The following is a 20,029-nucleotide window of genomic DNA, read 5'->3' as shown; positions in this document are numbered from 1 at the left end:
CTGTATGTAGGCATGCCAGTCTATAGCAATGAGTCCTTAACCTGTGGGATCTGATGCTATCTTCAGGTAGACAGTGTAGGATTGAGGTGAATTGTAGGATACCCAGCCGGTGTCAGAGAACTGCCTGTTGGATATGTGGCCAAAACATCCTCCCCAAACACCCCAAACACTGGGTGTCAGAATCTGTAATGGAGGAAATAAAGTAAGAGTAACAGTGAGAATTAATTATTAAAACAATGCTACGTGTCAATTATATCTCAAAAAAAAAAAAAAAAAGATGGAAATTGTGGAAGCAAAGATAGGGAAGGACACTAGAGGTTAGAAGGGTAGACAGTGATCAGGAGGGCCAGAAATGATGAGGTAGAAAGAAAGTTTTTCTCAAAAAAAGACCCACCTCTCTCAGGGAAATTTAACTGATACATTTTGATTCACCAAATGACTTTTTTATTCCCCCTCAGGCACCCTCCTGAGATGTGCGCTTCCATGTGAGATACGCTACTGTTTTAGACAGAGCCCCAATTTTGTTTCTTTTGATATTTAGTTGTGACTATGTGGCTGCTGACAACATGACCACCTCCCCCTGCTGCCCAGCCTGCCTGATGATTTATAGGAAACGGCAGCTTTAGGGAAGAGTAGTACAAGGAACGGTAATTATGGTGGGACAAGCGGAAATTCCAGCTGCCCATGGCTGCTGGACTTGTCTCCAATTCCTTGAGTGTGTGAATTAGGAACACAACAGTATAATAACCCAACAGTCACATTTTGCCCTCATAGTACCTCTGGAGGAGGGGTCTTACAGTATCCCAATATTCCTGGAAAAGCAGGAACAAATTTGTGGGTAAAGATAGATAGCTACAGAGTGCGCTGTATTCTCCTTCTGCAGGATCTGCAAGAGAATAACAATACATTTAGTAAGCACATTATTCTTACCTGGTATTACAGCACCATCTAGATAAATTAATACATGATTTTTTAAAAATGCAAAAAAACAACTATGTGGGAAGTAGCACCCCATTTACAGGCACACCAGTTCAGTTCTAGACCACCACAATAAAGCGAGTATTGCAATGAAGCAAGTCAAGTGAATTTTTGGCTTCCCAGTGATTATTAAAGTTACGCTTCTACTATTTGTTGTCTATTTAGTGTGCAACAACAGAATTATGCCTAAAACAAAAATGTACATACCTTAATTAAAAAATATTTGATTGCTAAAAACTGCAAACCATCATCTGGCCTTTCAGCCAGTCATAATCAACCATCACAGATCACCCTAACAAATATAACAATAATGAAAAAGTTTGAAATATTGCAATAATCATCAAAATGTGACACAAACATGAAGTGAGCAAATGTTGTGGGAAAAATGGCACTGGCAGACTTCCTTGACGCAGGGTTGCCACAAACCTTCAATTTGTAAAAAATGTATCTGCAAAGTGCAATAAGGTGATGCGCAATATGACAAGGTATGCCCGTATACAGAATCACAACAAACTAGATCAAATAAACCCTACTGAACTGAGTTCAAGATACAGAAGCTGAAAGCCAATAAAGCTGACCTGTTCAGCTTAATCTCAAAGGACAAAAGCAAGAATCTCTAAACAATTTTGGTGATGCTTCCAAAATCATACAAATGTTCTGATTTTTACCCATACAAAAGCACAAGGAAGACTTGTCTACTTTGATCTAGATTTAAGGCAAGTAAAGAAGAAAGGAAATGACTGGTACTCAAACATACATATCCTCACTTTGTTACAACAGGCCTTTCCTAGCAGCATTTTACTTCTTTTGTAGTAGTCATATGTTCAAAAGTCAAATAAGGAGTATAAAATAACATTTTCCTCCTACTTAACCAAATTGTTCTCTTCCCTAAATGCAACTAATATTCCTAATTTTTTGTATATCCTAACAGTTATATTCTGTGTGCACACATTTTATAAGCTCAAGTACATCAACTATACATAGATAGGAGTCCTGAGTATGTTTTGCATATTATGAAGCTAATCTCACTTTTGGTCTCACCTTTAGCCCATACCACAGCAGGGGCACACATGTTGACAGTGAACATTGATGAAAGAGGCAGAGAACAGAAAAGTAGTTTTGCCCTCACCTTGTATTTTTGAGGTTGAAGGTAAGAAAAAATATCTATTATATCCTATTCTGAGATTTCACTTTCCTACTTACTTGTCAGCAGTTCATCAGGTGGAGTTACTCCAAGTAAATAGTGGAAAAACAAGGCAGCACAGCGAAGGTAAGGGGTGATACCATTCTTCAATGAGACCCACAAATACCAGCCAGGAATACCACACCCAATGCAGCTAAGAGGCAATAATTCCAGAACAGAACAGAATACTGATCAGACTAAACCCCTAGACGTTAAACACATCCTCATTTAAAAACATAGCTAAGTATTTAAATAATTTTTTATCCATTTAATTTTTAAACATTTAAAACATAATATTTAACTGGCAATAGCTTCTATATTTAAATCTTCTGAAAGTTTCCTAAATAAAACCACAAATCTTGTATCTTTTACCATGTAGGTTTTTATTTAGTTAAAAAATAAATCAATTATTTATATTATGATTAGCAATATGTAATAATTATTAATAATATTAATAATCATTAATTTTTAAATGAGGGGCAGGCAAAGGTTTATTAGAGTATAAGAAAGTAAGAATAGTATGAAAGCTCTTTACAGAGAGGGGGCATATGAAAGTGAATGCCCCTACCATGTAAATTTTTAAAGCAAATAACTATTTTCTTCTTTATCCTAACCCTTATGATGAAATGTGAATCAGATATATTTATCAATAACTAACCAAAGCAGTTAAGTTAGCTAAAAAATTAATACTTTCTTGATTTCTGTATTTAAGTTGGTGATTCATAGAGCAGTGAAAAGTACTCTATATCATACTTGCAATGTTACAACACAAAGAGTGAACCCTAATGTAAACTATGGACTTTAGTTAACAATAATGTATTGACACTGTTTTATCATCTTTAACAAATCTACCACACTGAAGGCTGGGAGGGAGTATACAGGAACGTTATGTACTTTCTGTTTAAATTTTCTGTAAGCCTAATAAAACAGCTCTAAAAAATAAAGTCTAGTAACACACACACACACACACACACACACACACACACACACACACTGTCTCTCTCTCTCTCCCTCTCCCTCTTCCTCTCTCTCTTCAGTACCTAACTAAAAAACAAAACAAAACAGAAAACCTAACTAAAAATTGATGAAGAAAATGAAAGCAAAGAGGGGAGAGTTTGGCAGCATGTAGAGCTCAGTGGGGCACTCTTATTATACTTTTGATTTTAGCCTTTGCATTGCCAATATATTTCACATGTTACATAAAAGCCATAAAAAAAAATCTCTAGTTAGTTAAGCGTATCAACTGTATAGATTGCTTTAAATGGATGACCTATTTTCTATTTTGTACATTTATTTAAATTCTAAATGCTGCCATTTGTTAAAATTTTATTATCTTTGGCCTATGTTCCCAGAACAGTTATAAAAGTAAAGATGTATCAAAACTGTTCTTTATAACAAGAATAAAGAACAGTTTATAAGAGTAAAGATGTATCAAAACTTGTTTCAGTCTCAGAAACAAACAAATGGGTAGCTGTAATTCCAAAAGCTCTTAACTGATTTTTAAAAACTGGAATTAAAATGGTTCAAAAGTTATTGTGCCAAACAACTGAACAAAGAGGTGGAATTATTAAAACAATACTGAAATAGGTTGAACTAATGAACTGCTACTCACCCATTTGTATATTGAGAAACTTCTGCCAAGAAAGAAGATGCAGAACGAGCCTCTTCACTCTCTTCTTGAACCTGAGCAAGGGGGAGGTCTGAAAAAGAAATTCTGAAAGATAAATCTATGAGTTTCCTATTCAATGTATTAATTACACCTCAATATCATGGTGTCAGGATAATAAACAATGTCAACTCAACTGAGGCTCTTTTCCTTTTTCTCAATCTAAATAGTTGATTCTAAATATTAAAACTGTTGGGTAAGGGGCACCCGGGTGGCTCAGTCAGTTAAGGGTCCAACTGCAGCTTAGGACATGATCTCATGGTTCGTGAGTTTGAGCCCTGTGTCGGCCTCTGTACTGATAGCTCAGAGCCTGGAGCCTGCCTCAGATTCTGTGTCTCCCTCTCTCTGCTCCTCCTCCGCTTGCGTGCACGTGCTCACTCGCTCTCTCTCTCTCTCTCTCTCTCTCAAAAATAAACATTAAAAAAAAAAACCTCTTAGGTAAACTTTATCAGTATATTAGATGAAGAAACACATAGGGCAGAATCACATGGATGTTTAATAAATGCTTATCTCATTGTAATATGACCAGGTAAACAAATTAGTGGTCATCTATCTGCTTTGCATTCCTAGGAGTCTTAGCTAACAGGTAGAAATTCAGCTTCTAGAAAGGGAAGTAGGTTGCTGTCCTGCCTTTACTCTCAAGCAACACATTAAGAAGAACCTCGTAAGGTAATTTCCTTCATTAATCTATCCTTAAGGAGGACCATCCTAAACCTTTCCACCAATTGCTAACTCACTCACTTAGGTTAAAGCTCTGGATAAGACACTTAAGTTCTCTGAACTTCAGTTTTATCATATTAAAATGGGTAGAAAAATGCCAACATTGGAGTTCAATGTGATGGATGGTTACATCCCATTCGAATAGTGCTCTCTTGTTTTAAAAATACTTAAAAAAATATATACATTAATTCATCTGAAAGACAATTAAAATTACCCTGTGTCTCTTACTTTGGTTGGATATTGCTAGTTCTTCTCCTTTCAGTTAAGATCTCTTTAGGAAAAACACACTTTTTTTAAAAAAAGGAAAATATGGGGCGCCTGGGTGGCTCAGTCGGTTGAGCGCCGACTTCGGCTCAGGTCACGATCTCGCGGTCTGTGAGTTCGAGCCCTGCATCGGGCCCCTGTGCTGACAGCTCAGAGCCCGGAGCCTGTTTCAATTCTGTGTCTCCCTCTCTCTGACCCTCCCCCATTCATGCTCTGTCTCTCTCTGTCTCAAAAATAAATAAACGTTAAAAAAAAAAAAAAAGGAAAATATATCATGAATTCATATTGATATTTCCAATTTAAATATGTTTAATATTTGCATGACTGAAGTGAATTTTACATGCAGTGAAATACACAAACAATAAATGTACCATTTGATGAGTTTTGACAAATGCACACACCCATGTAACAAGATCTTTTAAAATGAAACTTTATTTCTTAAAGCAGTTTTAGGTTCATTACAAAATTGAGAGGAAAGCACTGAGTTTCCAGATACCTGCCCTACTATCAACAGCTTGCACTAGAGTGGTACATTTGTTACAATCAATGAACCTATACTGACACATCATTATCATCCGAAGTTCACAGTTTACATTAGGGTTCATCCTGGTATTGTGCATTCTGTAGGTCTTCACAAACGAAATGTAGCCACTGTTACAGTATCATACAGAGTAGTTTCACTGCCCTCAAAATCCTCTGTGCTCTCCAAATTCACCACTCTCTTTCCGCCCCCCCCCCGGGTAATCACTGATATACTGTCTCCATAGCTTTGCCTTTTCCAGAATGTCATATACAGTTGACCCTTGGACAACATGGGGGTTAAGGGTGCCAACATCCTGCATAGCCAAAAATCTACCTATACATTTTGACTCTCCAAAAACTAACAGGCTACTGTTGACTGAAAGCCTTACTGATAAGATATTGAGTCACTTAACATGCATTTAAAAAAATTTTTTTTTTTAAGTTTATTCATTTTTGAGAGAGCACAAGTGAGGGTGGGGCAGAGAGGGAGAGGGAGACACAGAATCTGAAGCAGGCTCCAGGCTCTGAGCTGTCAGCACAGAGCCCGATGCAGGGCTCAAACTCACGAACCGTGAGATCACGACCTGAGCTGAAGTCGAACACTTAACCAACTGAGCCACCCAGACGCCCCAACACGTATTTTGTATAACATTATATATGTATGTTACATGTTATATATTTTGTGTGTTATATACTGTATTCTTACAATAAAGTAAGTTAGAGAAAAGAACAATCATTAAGAAAATCATACGAGAAAATCAGGCAACAACAGATGTTAGCGAGGATGCAGAGAAAGAGGATCTCTTTTGCATTGTTGGTGGGAATGCAAGCTGGTGCAGCCACTCTGGAGAACAGTATGGAGGTTCCTCAGAACATTAAAAATAGAACTACCCTACGACCCAGAAAATGCACTACCAGGTACTTATCCAAGGGATACAGATGTGTTGTTTCAAAAGGACACATGCACCCCAATGTTTATAGCAGCACTATCAACAATAGCCAAAGTACAGAAAAAGCCCAAATGTCCATCGATGGATGAATGGATAAGAAGATGTGGTATATATATACAATGGAGTATTACTTGGCAATCAAAAAGAATGAAATCTTGCCATTTGCAACTACGTGGATGGAACTGGAGGGTATTATGCTAAGTGAAATTAGTCAGTCAGAGAAAGACAATAATCATATGACTTCACTCATATGAGGACTTTAAGAGACAAAACACATGAACATAAGGGAAGGGAAACAAAAATGATATAAAAACAGGGAGGGGGACAAAACAGAAGAGACTCATAATTACGGAGAACAAACTGAGGGTTACTGGAGAGGTTGTTAGAGGGGGGATGGGCTAGATGGGTAAGGGGCACTAAGGAACCTACTCCTGAAATCATTGTTGCACTATATGCTAACTAATTTGGATGTAAATTTTAAAAAATAAAAAAAAAACAAAAACAAAAAACACAACATCCATAAAGAAACAAATAAATGATCATTCAACAAGAGAAATAACGTAGAACTTTGAAATATGTGATATGACTAATTGCATGCATAATTAATTTTGCCAATAAACCATGGGCAAATGTTATTTATTTTATAGTTAACTGATGTGAGCTTTACCTGTGTCTATGGTAAGAAGGATCTGAAGCATGTGTGCCATGGTGATCAAATGGAAGAGATAAAGGTGGTTATACGAGGAACTAATTGATGAAGGCTGCAGATCAACAGTGTCATCCCAATACAAGGATGGAAATGCTAACACAGCACCAACCTATAAGAGAAAACAGATATCAACATGAGTGACGACAAAGACCAGTGCAAGCTAATCTCATAACTCAAAGTACAGAGCATCAGATGCTCTGTGCTCGTGTGTGGGTTTTTTTTGTTCTTGTTTTTTATATATTTTGTTTTTAAGGAATCTCTGCACCCAATGTGGGGCTTGAACTCATGACCCTGAGATCAAGAGTTACATGTTCTACCGACTGAGCCAGCCAGGCGCCCCTGTGTGGGTTTCTTTTTATAACTAGCCACAACATTTTCCCTAATTATTCAATAGAATATCTTAGAATATAGTGTACCATAAATGGAGAACAAAAGTCATCACCTAACAGGTTATCCCTTTGCTGAAACTTCTTTTTCTAGGCAGTGGTCTCAATCCTGTGGTTGAGAAGATTCAATATTACAATAACATGGGGAGCTCTTAAAAGAACACCGATACACAGACTAGCAATCAAATTAGAATCTCAGGGTATAGAGCCTATTTACCAGCATTCCTTCCAAAGTTTCCCCAAAAGGTTCCAAAAGATGGGAGTGACAACCACTGGGCATAGTCCTGAACAATGAGGGATGGGGGACACTGACTAATCTTATATCCACAGATTCCATACTCCCAACCTCACCAACGATCTCTCTAGGGGACTCATTTTGAAGGAATGGAATCATAGTAGGGCTGGAAAAGCTCTACAAGAAACTCATAAAACAGTTGCCACCTATCCATAGGTGTTTGGGAGAAGCCCACATATGTCAATGGCCTGGTACCCATCACCAAATGATCAATGATTTTAATTTAAGACAGCTCATACTGTCATTTACTGCTTATAATGTAAACAAGTTAAGAAAAGGGGGGAGGAAGAAAGCACAATATATATTTTAAAAAGTCTGCTTGGACAGACACCAACTCAATATAATCAACTAGGACAAGAACTGCAGAATAAAGAGTAAATGTGCTTTCACTTGTAAAGTGATTTTGAGGGGTGCCTGGATGGCTCAGTCGGTTAAGCGTTTGACTTGGGCCCAGATCATAATCTCACAGATCGTGAGTTTGAGCCCTGCATCGTGCTCTGTGCTGACAGTTCAGAGCCTGGAGCCCGCTGTGGATTATGTGTGTCTCTCTCTCTCTCTGTCCCTCCCCTGCTCGTGCTCTCTCTCTCTCAAAAATAAATAAACATTAAAAAAAAAGTGGTTTTGATGGTCTCATTCAAATCTCTATTTTAAACAGAATGGAGAAGAGACTAAATTTCATAATCTGAACACCAATAATTTATAATCTTGAATAAAGAACATGAACTTGAATGAGGAAAACATATGAAATTATAAATTTGAGAGACTTTAAGAAATTTTATTGAATACTTACCAAAACATGAAATAGGTCTATAGACAGAAGGCAAGGTGTATCTTCTGATTTTAGGTTAGGAAGAACAACTAAAAAATACCAAACAACAGTGCAATTAATTAAGATAGCAATGTGGTTATAAATATAATGCAAAACACCTAAAACAAAAATATAACAGGGATATAAAATACAGAAACTGGTAAAATGGCATATCACACTTTTATGAATGGGGACCATAATTAAAAATAAACTATACTGAGAAAAACTTCCTAGAAAGCCTTGGATATAATTTAAGTGTTAAAGGAGAAGATCCAGGAAGAAAAGGTAAAGAGCATAAATGAAATAGAGGTTGTTCAATAAATATTTGCTCCATGAATAAGAAAAATTACTTTTATACAATGTTCCTTAATACTTTTTTCCTAACTATACATTTCTAAGTGTTTTGTGACACATTAAATATGTGAACAATTTGGAGGGGGGCAGAGAGAGCATGCAAAGCAGTGTAAGTAAAACGAGGATGAAGAATATCCCCTTGAACCAGCAAAATTAAACCTATTTTTAAATGATCTTTCCATGTCATTGCTCCCTTTTCTTACCAGATGAGGACAAAAATATGTTAGTGGTTGTGGATGTTGATTCAATAAAGCCTCTAGGTGGGAACAAGGGACATAACTTGAAAACATTTGGAAAATACCTGAGTTTTAAAATAAGACTACAGTTATTGTACGGGCATCTATGTCTTTGTTTTTTCTTTTAGAAAGCTGCTATAGTAGTGTTCAAAATTAGTTCAGTGTGTTGTTTCCGAATGATATACACTGCCAGAAATGCAAAGGAAAAAGACATATAATAATATTCAGAGAAGAGTCTACCTGATAGGAGACGAATCAGATGTTTCTGTATCAGGACCTGAGGACACGTAATCTTCTGTGCAATGGCAAACTGCATTAATGCTTTCAGACCATTATGCTAGATTGTAAGAGAGGGGAAGAGAAAAAGGGCAGATGACAGACCTAAGTCATTCACTATAAAAATCATTCCCAGTCTGCAAGTATTAGTTGTAGCCTTATTATAAACTTTACATTCTTGCAATTAAAGTATAATATTTATAATATTTTTAATACTTTCAGGAAGTTTTATGAACTTATCAAATTTTAATAGATTTTTCCATGACCAAGAGATATTAAAGCTATAATTATTTCAATTCTCATTTAGATACTCATTTTCCCCAGAGTCAATTTCTTAAATTTACTGGATTAATTTACTCTGAGGCCTGGGCAAAAAAATTTATAAAAATTCTAAAATCATGGCCAGAAAAACCCCACTAAATGCAGGGAATAGATCTGCCTTCCAAACAGGCGGCCAGGAAGTGTAGGGAAGCACATTGTATATTAAAAGTCCCCTGTGCCTTGGGAAAATAAGAGGAAAATGGCTAGGAGCAGGGGTGCTCTATGGAATCCTTGGTTGCCCACCCTGTTTTCAAGGGGCTATTTCTTGAGCTTAGGTCTGGAGACGGGTATAGTCCTGTAGTGTTAAGATCTGCCCATCAAGGAGCCATGGCTTAGTTTTACTCTTGAATTCACTATGATTATTTATGTAGAGTTAAGCCAGCATTAGTACTTAATGTTACATGATGGCACAAAATTAGCGAAGAAGGAAAATGTAGGGGACACTGAATTTCTGACTTGGCAATAAGCAGAGAAGGGGAGAAAAAAGGGACAAAGTATCATCTGAAATCTATGAATTACATTTAACCACCGAGATTGAGTAAGCTCTCTAAAGTGCACAATGCGGGCCATTTTGTCTCCTGTGAGACTGAGGTAGCTTTGTAAAAAAGAAAAAAAAATAGAATTCCACTAATTTTTACAGAAAAAGGAGTGAATTAAAAAAATGATTTTAAAAACTAATAAATTAACTATAGATTATACCAAAAAAGCCTACTATGAGTTACACATACCTTGCTGGAATATACATACCTGTCTATTTTGAAGTGCTCCAAACAGAGGTTTTCCTTCATCTCCCAAGAGGTTTTCTCAAAGAGTAAGAAAAACAAAAATAATAAATCCTGAATACTGCTACAATTGTTTACTTGGTTTCTATCAGATGTTCTTTAAATATATTTTTGACCAGATGATTTGCACTTTTCCCCTTCAAAGTTTCATGTTTAAGTCTAGACCAAAATTTCCAAATTTTTGAGTGAGAAGATATTATAGAAGCAAACTGTCACTACACATAATAAAGTCCCTGCAGCTCTCTACAGAGAGTACCTGGGAAAAACAAAGCAGCCTGGTTTATTTTTCGTCCTTTTAACCTCTCTTCTACACAAAAAATTTTTCAGCAAGTAATTTTATGTACGGTCACAACGTATTTTGTTTTAAAATACATAAGGCAATGCAGGTAACTATTGCTCTTACGCATACTTTTAAAAAATAATTACATGACAGGAAAAAAAATTTGAAAATTCAAAAAACCCCACGGATTCAGATACATTTTGCCTTGTTGGCTAGGGCATTTATTGCTAAATTACTCTTACTTTCATTGATCTTTGGCAGCAGATACACCTATGAGTTAGGAAGGTTTACTTCCTATTTTCTTTTTCCATCTTTGAATGGACAGTAAAAAAAGACTCTGTATATTGATTCTTCAACTGTAGTTCCTAACTATGCCAACATGTTCTGTGTATGTCTTGCCATACCCATAGGGAATGAAGTAAGTCAGATGCTTATGCACTAGGAATAAAGTACAGCACTATGTTCTGGGATGGAAAAAGCACTGAAGTGAAAACAGTATAATACTGTATTAATAAAATAAAACCCAATTACTAGGTTACAGAACCACATAGGAACCACTGGACCACTGGAAGCCCTCCAGTGAACTTCTCATCACTTTTCTGACAAAAACTGTGACCTTTTTTTGTGTTAACTATCTAAACTCCCGATTCCTAACGTTTGTCTTGCCAAGGATAGTAAAGTGTAAAATATCTTCACTGAAACTGTCAAGAGACTTAGTAGTAGATCATGACTCCAAAAGAATGCTTTACATTTCTTACCGGTTTGTTCAGATTCTATTCTGTTTAAATCTCATTCTTCCTATTTCTCATTTTATTCAACCACAGGAAAGATAAACCTGTGTGTAATCTTTTATCCATGACTTAAGTCTGACAGGTTTGGATGTGACTCCTAAAATCTGTTCAGGAGGCTGAAGCTCGTGTGCAGGAAGGTTTTGTGGCTTTGTGCTACTTAATTCAAATCATGAAATGGTGTCTTGTTACAAAAATATATGTAAATGAAGAAAAGATGATAGACTCCATTGGGAGCAACCACCAAAAATGTATATTGGAAAGGGAGACTGAAACCATCTTGGATAAAGAGGACATAAAAGAATTACAGTTCTTACTCTTTTTTAGATAGTATTCTATCTCATACTGTAATAAGCAAATATGCTGATTTTAAAAACTAAGAAATCCTTCACTACTACACTCTTCTTCCCCCCATCCCAATTTATACTGTGTAAATTTAAGGTATACAACATTTTGATTTGATTGCTGCATTCTTCTATAAGAAGTTTAAATTTTGGCAGAGAATTTGACAGTGGGGTTCCATTATTACCTGGTGAGTTCCTGCCTGCTAGTCTGTCTCTCTCACAACTACCTCAGTCTTCTTTTCCCTTTTCTGATTAATGTTTTAGGTGACTTTGGTTTCCCTTTCTTTTTTCTCTCAAGGTGTAAAAGAAACAAAAATTACTGAACATTTCTGGCTTGATTCTTGTTCCTTTGCCTTTTTTTCCCTTGATTTTCCTAGTGTGTTATAAATCTGCCAGCTTTTGAATATAGCTTGCTTCATGCTATACCTTTCAAATATTTTGAGCTTCTGTTGCATATGACCAATACTGTAGTTAAAAAGGGATCAATACAAAAATTCTCAGACTAAATGGCATCAGGCTACACTAATCTACTGAGATACCAATAGTCCTCAAACAATTCAAACTATTTTAAGACATCAGGGAAAAGGAAACATTTCTGGTCAATCAATGTTAATTCTTTTTCTATGAACCCTCCGAAGTAGTCTCTCACAGGCATTACCAATTGCCTGGACAGTGAAAGCACATGTGCTCCAGGTCATCATGGGGACTCGAGGATCTGTTTCATCAGGAGGTACTTTTAGTCCAATTCTGTAAATTGTTGTAGCAAAGAGAATGACCATTTCCTTGATGCTATTAGAATATTTTATCCTAAAAGTAAAACAAGAAAATTTTATATAGTGATTTAATAAAAGGGGTTACCTACAGAATAAGGTACAGAAACAAAAATTTAACAATTTAGGTACTGAAACAACAATTTAACTCTTTTGACAAAGTAAAATGCTCTTTGTCAAATTGGAGATTAGAGCCTCTGAAGAAAAAATGGGACTGTAGCTCTTATAGGTAGGAAAATATCTCTTACAAAATGATAATGGCTCATATAACTTTACTTCATATAAAAGATGTAGTAAAGGATCACAGAAAGGATCCAGGTCCAAATTAAGGACAGACTGGAGAGAAGGAATAAAATTCAAAGCAAACAGATCTGACCTAACAAGTTTTAATATGTGGAAAGGGACTAAGAGAAACTTCAGTGTTAACAGGGTGTGTGTGAAACAGAGAGAGAATGAATACACCATGTACTTGGGAGTGATAAGTTCTGATTTCCTGAACTTCCTTTTGTAAAAAGTATTTTGTTTTTTTAAGTTTATTTATTTTGAGAGAGAGGGAGAGAGAGAGGGAGAGAGAGAGGGAGAGAGAGAGAGAGAGCGCACACGTGAGCACGCGAGAGTCCGTGAGTGTGAGTGGGGGAGGGGCAGACAGAAAGGGAGAGAGAGAATCCCAAGCGGGCTCTGCACTGTTAGCAAGATCTCATGAACCATGAGATCATGACCTGAGTTGAAATCAAGAGCCGGACGCTAACCGACTGAGCCATCCTAGCGCCCCTGTAACAAGTATTTTCAACAGCAAGAGGATTCAAAATATAAACAAGAATCACAACTAAAAAAGTGTACATCAGAAAATATTTATTAAATAATAATGATAATAATAATAATACCTGATTTGGATACATTATATTTTTCAAAGTGTTTTCACATAAGTATTTTTTCAATAACCTTATGCTGTAAGATAAGAAGCTACTGTTTCAATTTTACAAACAAGAAAATGAATGGGGGTGGGGGTTGACCTGAGACTTTACAGAAATCAGAGTTAGATATGTCTTTAATTGAAATCTCTTAAATTCTGCTCTTATTGTAGGTTGGACTATATAGAAATGGCATTTTTGTTGGTCAAAAATGGTTAATTACAGGCAGGATTCACTCTAATACATATTACTCTAATACCTCAAACCACTTAATTTTATTATACAAATAAAACTCCAGGGAGAAACAAGACAAAAACGGGATAAAGAAACAATTTTGCAAATAAGGCAGGAAGGAAGGAAGGATTGTTCTTCACTCTTATTTTCACAGCCATTTACAAACTACTCTTAACTACTTGGATACTTACGAAGGCTGAATTCCAAAACTCAGGATAGAATGGAACTCAAAAGTGGAATCTCCCATTCCTTGATCAACTAAGACTGGAATTGGTGGGTTTTCTCCTTATAAATGAAAAGAAAAAAGAATGAAAAATCACAAGGGTTTAGTGTGACACACACTTTTCTAGCTGTTTAAAATTATATATGACCATTTTAGAAAACTTAGAAAATGTTAATAGACAATAAACTATCGCTCAAAATTTCTCTACTCAAATAACATTTGGGTGATATTCTTCTGTTCTCCATATAAATGTTGCAAATACAGATTCTTTTTAAAAAGACAAAATCTATAGTAGTACTCTGTATCTTGTTTGTCACCAAGAGATCATAAATGTCTTTCCACATCAGTAACTGTCCCTCTATATTTCCATTTTTAATGGATGGATAGTATTCTACTAGTAAGGCAGCATACAATAGTGAGTAAGAGCCAAGGATCTGCAGCCAAGCTGCCTGGGTTGGCATCCTAACTCTGCTCCTATTACTAAGACCTTGAGTGAATACCAACCTCTTTGTGGCTCCATTTTCCATTTCCTTATCAAATTAGCATTGTTGTTCCCCTATGTGAAATGAGTTGTCTTTTCCTGCTTGCTCTTGAGACTTTTTTCCTTCATCTTTGGTTTTCAGCAGTTTAGGTATTATCTATATGGGTGTGATTTTCTTTTAGTTTATCTTTGAGTTTCACTGAACTCTTAAATCTGTAAATTTATGTGTTTCACCAAATTTTGGAGGTTTTCAGTCATCAGTTCTTCAACTATTTTTTGTACCATCTTTTTTTCTTTTCAGGACTTGTATGACATAAATATTGGATTAAAAAATTGGGTCCATGTGTCTCTAAAGCTATTTTTCTTTTTCAGCACTTTCTGTCTATTCTTCAGACTTGGTAATTTCTACTGATCAGATTTCAAGTCCACTAACTCTTATCCTTCCCATCTCCATTCCACTATCGAGCCCATCCAGTTAATTTTTATTTCATATAGTATTTTTTCAATTCTATCCTCTCTATTTGGTTCTTTATTTTTAATAGTTTCTACTTTTTTTCTGCTGAGAACTCATATTTTTTCCATTCATTTCAAAAGTGTTCACCTTTACCTTATGTTTAATGATTATTGGGTGCTTTAAATTTTTTGTCTAAAAAGTTCAATGTTAAAACATCTCAAGATTGGCATCTTATTGATTTTTTTTTTCCTTGAGATTGGTCAGATTCTCCTGGTTCTCTGTATGTTGAGTAATTCTGGATTGTACCTTAGATATTTTGAATATTACATTGTGAGGTTTTGGTTCTTCTTAAAATTCTGTGGAAAAATGTACCTTTCTTTTTGTATCCGTAGGCAATCAACACAATTAATTTCAACAATTTCTGTCCCACTGTCTGTGTATGGTGGTTCCAATGTTAGTCTCCGAGCCTTTGCTACACTGTTTGGGTCTGCCTATACATGTACTACTCAGGTGTTAGTCTGGGACTTAAGTGATGGTTTTAATGCAGTTTCATTCTCAAACCTGTTGCTGTTTCTCTGGGCCTGTTCTGCACATGTGCAGCTTGGAGGCAAGCCTAGGATCTGTGCTGTTCTCAAAAATAGGAGATTCCCCTTCTATAGCTCTCTTCTTTCTGGGATTTCCCCCATATTCTCTAGCTCCAAGGGACCCTTTTCCCCACTTCCTCTGGCCATAATGACATGTTTCTCTCAGTTTTAGTCCCTTCTGTTGTCAAGTAGATTCAGGTGACTGGGGCTACCCTTGGGATAAAACTGTGAGGCAAAGACAGAAAAAAAAATAATGAGGATTCACCCTGTATTCTATGGAACACAGAGGTCCCTTTTTTTTCCAGTTCCTCCAGCCAGAGAGACTGGTTTTCTCTTGGGATCTTACATATCTATGTGGCCGCCACGGCATTGCAGCTCCAGCTCCCTGACTGGGGCTGGCATCAGGAGAGGGTCAGAAGAGGAAAAAACAAAACAAAACAAAACAAAACAAAACAAAACAAAACAGGAATTCCCTTTACACTTTCCAGTTCTGAGGGACTTTTTTTCCTGGTCCTCTGGCCAGAAAGAGGGCATCTCTCTTGAACTTTTTGCTATTCATGTCCATTGCAAGCTCTGTGACTCAGGCTATGCTGAGTTCAAAGCTGGGTAATAAAGGAGGAAAAAAACCCAGGAAACTCATTGCCTCGACCATTCTTCAAATTTTGACTTCCCTCCTTCATTTGCCTACCATTGTTTACTTCTCAGAGTCTTTAGACTTTTTAGTCTTATCCCTCAATTGTAAAGAATATATAAATGAGGTAACAGTTTAAAAATGTTGTTTTTTTATTATTAATATTAATGACAACATATTAACAAAATTAGTAATAGTAATGGCTAATGCTCATACAGGATTGACTATGTACCATGCATTGTTCTACTTTACACAGGATACCTCAATTCTTAAGTCAGCGAGATAGGTGCTATTATTATTCTCACCCTGCAAATAAGAAAGTTGAGGCACAAACAGGTTAAAACTTGTCCAAGATCACAGAGACAGTAAGCAATGGATCTAAGATTTAACTCCAAGCAGTGTGACTCCAGATTAATCACTGTCTATATTGCTTGCCAGTATGAAAACTATTTAAGTGATTTAAGTCAAAATTAATTTTGGCTTTGAAATCTTTAGGTCCTGATAGTCGACAAATCTATATCTGCAAACCATATTTTAGAGCAGTAAGTACTTCAGAAAAATATTAAAGACTCTGACACTTAAATCTCAAACAGCAAAATATAAAATAATTTTGAGCAAACCTTTAGCGTGTTTCATATTATAACCTGATATTCTGGCCAGAACAGTCTGTATCCATTGTGCCAGCGTCAAAAGTTGAGCAAGAGCCTCTGCATTCTCACTGAAAAATGATATTTAAAAATTATTAAGCCATTGGCACAAAGTCAAACTGAAAAGCTGAACTTGTAGAGTCTTTCTATGGATAATTGGCTGTATGAAAACATCAAACTCCTTCAGATTAACTACGTAGGTTATAAAAGCACATACATCTAAAAATGTAGTTTCAGCATCATTTGTAACAGCTGCAATATGGAAGCAACCTAAGTGCCCACTGATAGATGAATGGATAAAGATGCAGTATCCCACACAATGGGATAGTACTCAGCCATAAAAAAGGATGAGATCTTGCCATTTGTGACAACATAGATGGGACTAGAGAGTATTATGCTAAGTGAAGAAGTCAGAGAAAGACAAATACCATGTGATTTCACTTGTATATGGAATCTAAAAAACCAAATAAATGAACACACAACGCAGAAAGAGACCCATAAATACAAAGAACAAATTGATGGTTGCCAGAAAGGGGGGTGGGGTGTGGGAATGGGCAAAAGGGGGTGAAGGAGAGAGGAAGATACAGGTTTTTAGTTATGGAATGAATAAGTAATGGGCATGGAGGTACAGCATAGGGAATATAGACAATGGTATTGTAATAATGTTGTATGTGACTGATGGGAGCCACACCTGTGGTGAGCACAGCACAGTACAGTTAATGAATCACTATACTGGAATCTGAAACTATGGTAACATTGTCAACTATATTTCAATAAAATAAATAAATAAAGTAAAAATGTAGTTTTGGGTAGGAGGGGAATTTTAAAAGTACAAGGAGTAAGATACCATTCATAGGCCCATCACGTAGAAGTAACAAATATCAATAAATGGAATCACCATTCTAGTCACTCAAATAAAAAACCGGATGTCATCACTGATTTCTCAGATTCTCTCACAATCCACATTCGAAGCCAGCAGCTAGTCTTGCTGGTTTTACCTTCTAAATATATCCCAAGCTGAGCACTTTTTTCTACTTCCATTGTTACTACCCTAATCCAAGTTACTTCATCCCTCACTGGAACTATTTCAATACATTAACTGTTCTTCCTGTTTCCACAACAGTGCTTCATTATCATCTATATTCAATGCAGAACAGCCAGGGGGATCTTCTAAAATGTAGATCTGATCATATCACTCCTCTGTTCAAAGTACTCCAATGGTTTCCCATCACACATAAAATATTTCGTGTTTTTAATACTAAAAATAAAATTCTAATTTCCAATCTTATAAGCCCTTTTATGATCTTGTTCTTTGCTCCATTCCAAGCATGCTGCCTTTCTGCTGTGCCTCAAACATGCTGATGGTATTCCTATTTCAAGGGTGTTTGTTCTTTTTAAAAATTTTTTATTATTTTATTCTTGAGAGACAGAGTGAGACAGAGCGTGAGTGGGGAGAGGGGCAGAGAGAAAGGGAGAGAGAATCCTAAGCAGGCTCTGTTCTGCCAGTGTCTACCCAGACGTGGGGTTCGATCCCACGAACTGTGAGATCATGACCTGAGCCAAAATCAAAAGTTGGATGCTCAACCTACTGAGCTAGCCAGGTACCCCCAGATCAGGTTTTCTAATGACAAGGAATAGTAGAGATAGAGCAACTAACTTATTGACGCTGATTGCCAAGCCTATCACCTTTGAACACTTTTGTTGTGGACACATGTTAAGTGTTTTTATCAACGAAATTATTTTCTATAGCAAAACTTAGGTCAATCATTACAAATTCACTGAGTTTTAAGAAAATGAACAACAATGAAGAATACTGTTATTAGGTACAACAGTGACAACACAAATATACAATTATATGCTATAGCTATCATAAAAAATGAATAAATTTGCTACTGAGTTCCATTCACAGATGGTCAGAATAGAAAAGTTTAAAAACTTGGTCTAAAAATTTAAAAATTATTCAAAGATATGATTAATCTACTGTTTTTCTTTACTTTTATTGTTAACATTTTGTCCACATCTTTACAACTATGGCGATTGGCTCTTCAGGGAAAAAAAAAAAACAGAATTAGAAATAATAATACAAAGACATTTAGAGAAACCAAATTTCAAACATTAACTCTAATGGTGTAAAAAGTACTATTTGAAAGGATAAATCTTCTCAGCATCTTTTCCCTTTTTGTGAATGCTAAGGTAGAGATTCATGTTCTACTGTTTTCATGGCTGTTAGAAGATACACACACAACATACAGATTTGAGTTAATGAACATTCCAGTTATTTTAGAAACCAAAAATTGGAGCTTTTCATCATATTTTAAAGACAGAATACAACTTATGGAAAGAAAAAGTATTAATTACTTCAAACAACAAAAGAAACTAGTGATCTAATCAAAACAGGCACAAATGAAAGGATTAAATACAGCTTTTAAAAATTCAACCCAAACATGAATTAAAACATACCTGTTTATCCTTTGAGGTTGCAAAGGAATAATGGGGATCACAGTATTGCACAGAGACTTGCAAAGTGGGCAAAGATACTCTCCACTCTCTAAGTCGAAAAGGTCAACATGAATGCGCTGCTGAGAGCTCAGTTGTACAGCTTCAAAATACCTGCAAAATTTTAAGACATGGGTCCCTTCAGAATGATACATGTATCTTCACTCTAATCCAAGTGACAAAAGTCTGGAATTTTTGCTTTAATAAATGTCTTTAGAATCTACATGCCCAAATACCGAAGTTGCAATTATACAAGAAATAGGATGCCCATTCTTTTGGGGGCAAACAAGACACATCAGGGCAGAAACAAACTTAAAATAATTTTACTGAATCATAACTTGGCTCCTAACTCAGCAGCATGGAGATAAAATGCAGACACTACTTCCTTCAGTTTCCAATGGCCAGCTGATGTTGTAAAGGCTATTCAGGAAGATTATGTACTCTAACCCAATGCCAAAAGAATGAATCCTATACAAAAGATTTCCCAGGAATTATATTTCTGAATTTTTCTCTTCCAAAGGTGGAACTAGAATTTCCTGTCTTATTCTATCTCAAAGGTACTTTTCACTCTACATTATCAGGGAAATGAGATTTTTTTTTTTTAATGTTTATTTATTCCTGAGAGAGACAGAGCATGAGTGGGGGAGAGGGAGAGAGAGGGAGACACAGGATCTGAAGCAGGCTCCAGGCTCTGAGCTGTCAGCACAGGGCCAGATGCAGGGCTCGAACCCATGAA

At 36.2% G+C, this 20,029-nt stretch overlaps 1 protein-coding gene across 1 annotated transcript in view; it reads right to left on the bottom strand.

Annotated features, from left to right (window-relative positions):
- UBR1 (ubiquitin protein ligase E3 component n-recognin 1) overlaps positions 1-20,029 on the bottom strand; it is a 133,515-nt gene that overhangs the window by 18,083 nt on the left and 95,403 nt on the right. The window contains exons 32-42 of the mRNA XM_078448552.2: positions 19,258-19,407; positions 16,771-16,868; positions 13,969-14,062; positions 12,521-12,669; positions 10,416-10,471; positions 9,312-9,408; positions 8,464-8,531; positions 6,951-7,101; positions 3,774-3,861; positions 2,182-2,315; positions 778-886 (exon numbers count right to left, since the gene is read on the bottom strand). Of these exons, the coding sequence (XP_078304678.1) occupies positions 778-886; positions 2,182-2,315; positions 3,774-3,861; positions 6,951-7,101; positions 8,464-8,531; positions 9,312-9,408; positions 10,416-10,471; positions 12,521-12,669; positions 13,969-14,062; positions 16,771-16,868; positions 19,258-19,407 (1,194 nt within the window). The remainder of the gene's footprint in view (positions 1-777; positions 887-2,181; positions 2,316-3,773; positions 3,862-6,950; positions 7,102-8,463; positions 8,532-9,311; positions 9,409-10,415; positions 10,472-12,520; positions 12,670-13,968; positions 14,063-16,770; positions 16,869-19,257; positions 19,408-20,029) is intronic.

Source organism: Panthera onca, chromosome B3 (assembly GCF_046562875.1).
Source record: "Panthera onca isolate mPanOnc1 chromosome B3, mPanOnc1 haplotype 2, whole genome shotgun sequence".
In the NCBI taxonomy this organism is placed as follows: domain Eukaryota; kingdom Metazoa; phylum Chordata; class Mammalia; order Carnivora; family Felidae; genus Panthera; species Panthera onca.
Note: the sequence above shows the minus strand (reverse complement) of the source record. Positions and strands in the feature narration are given on the sequence as shown.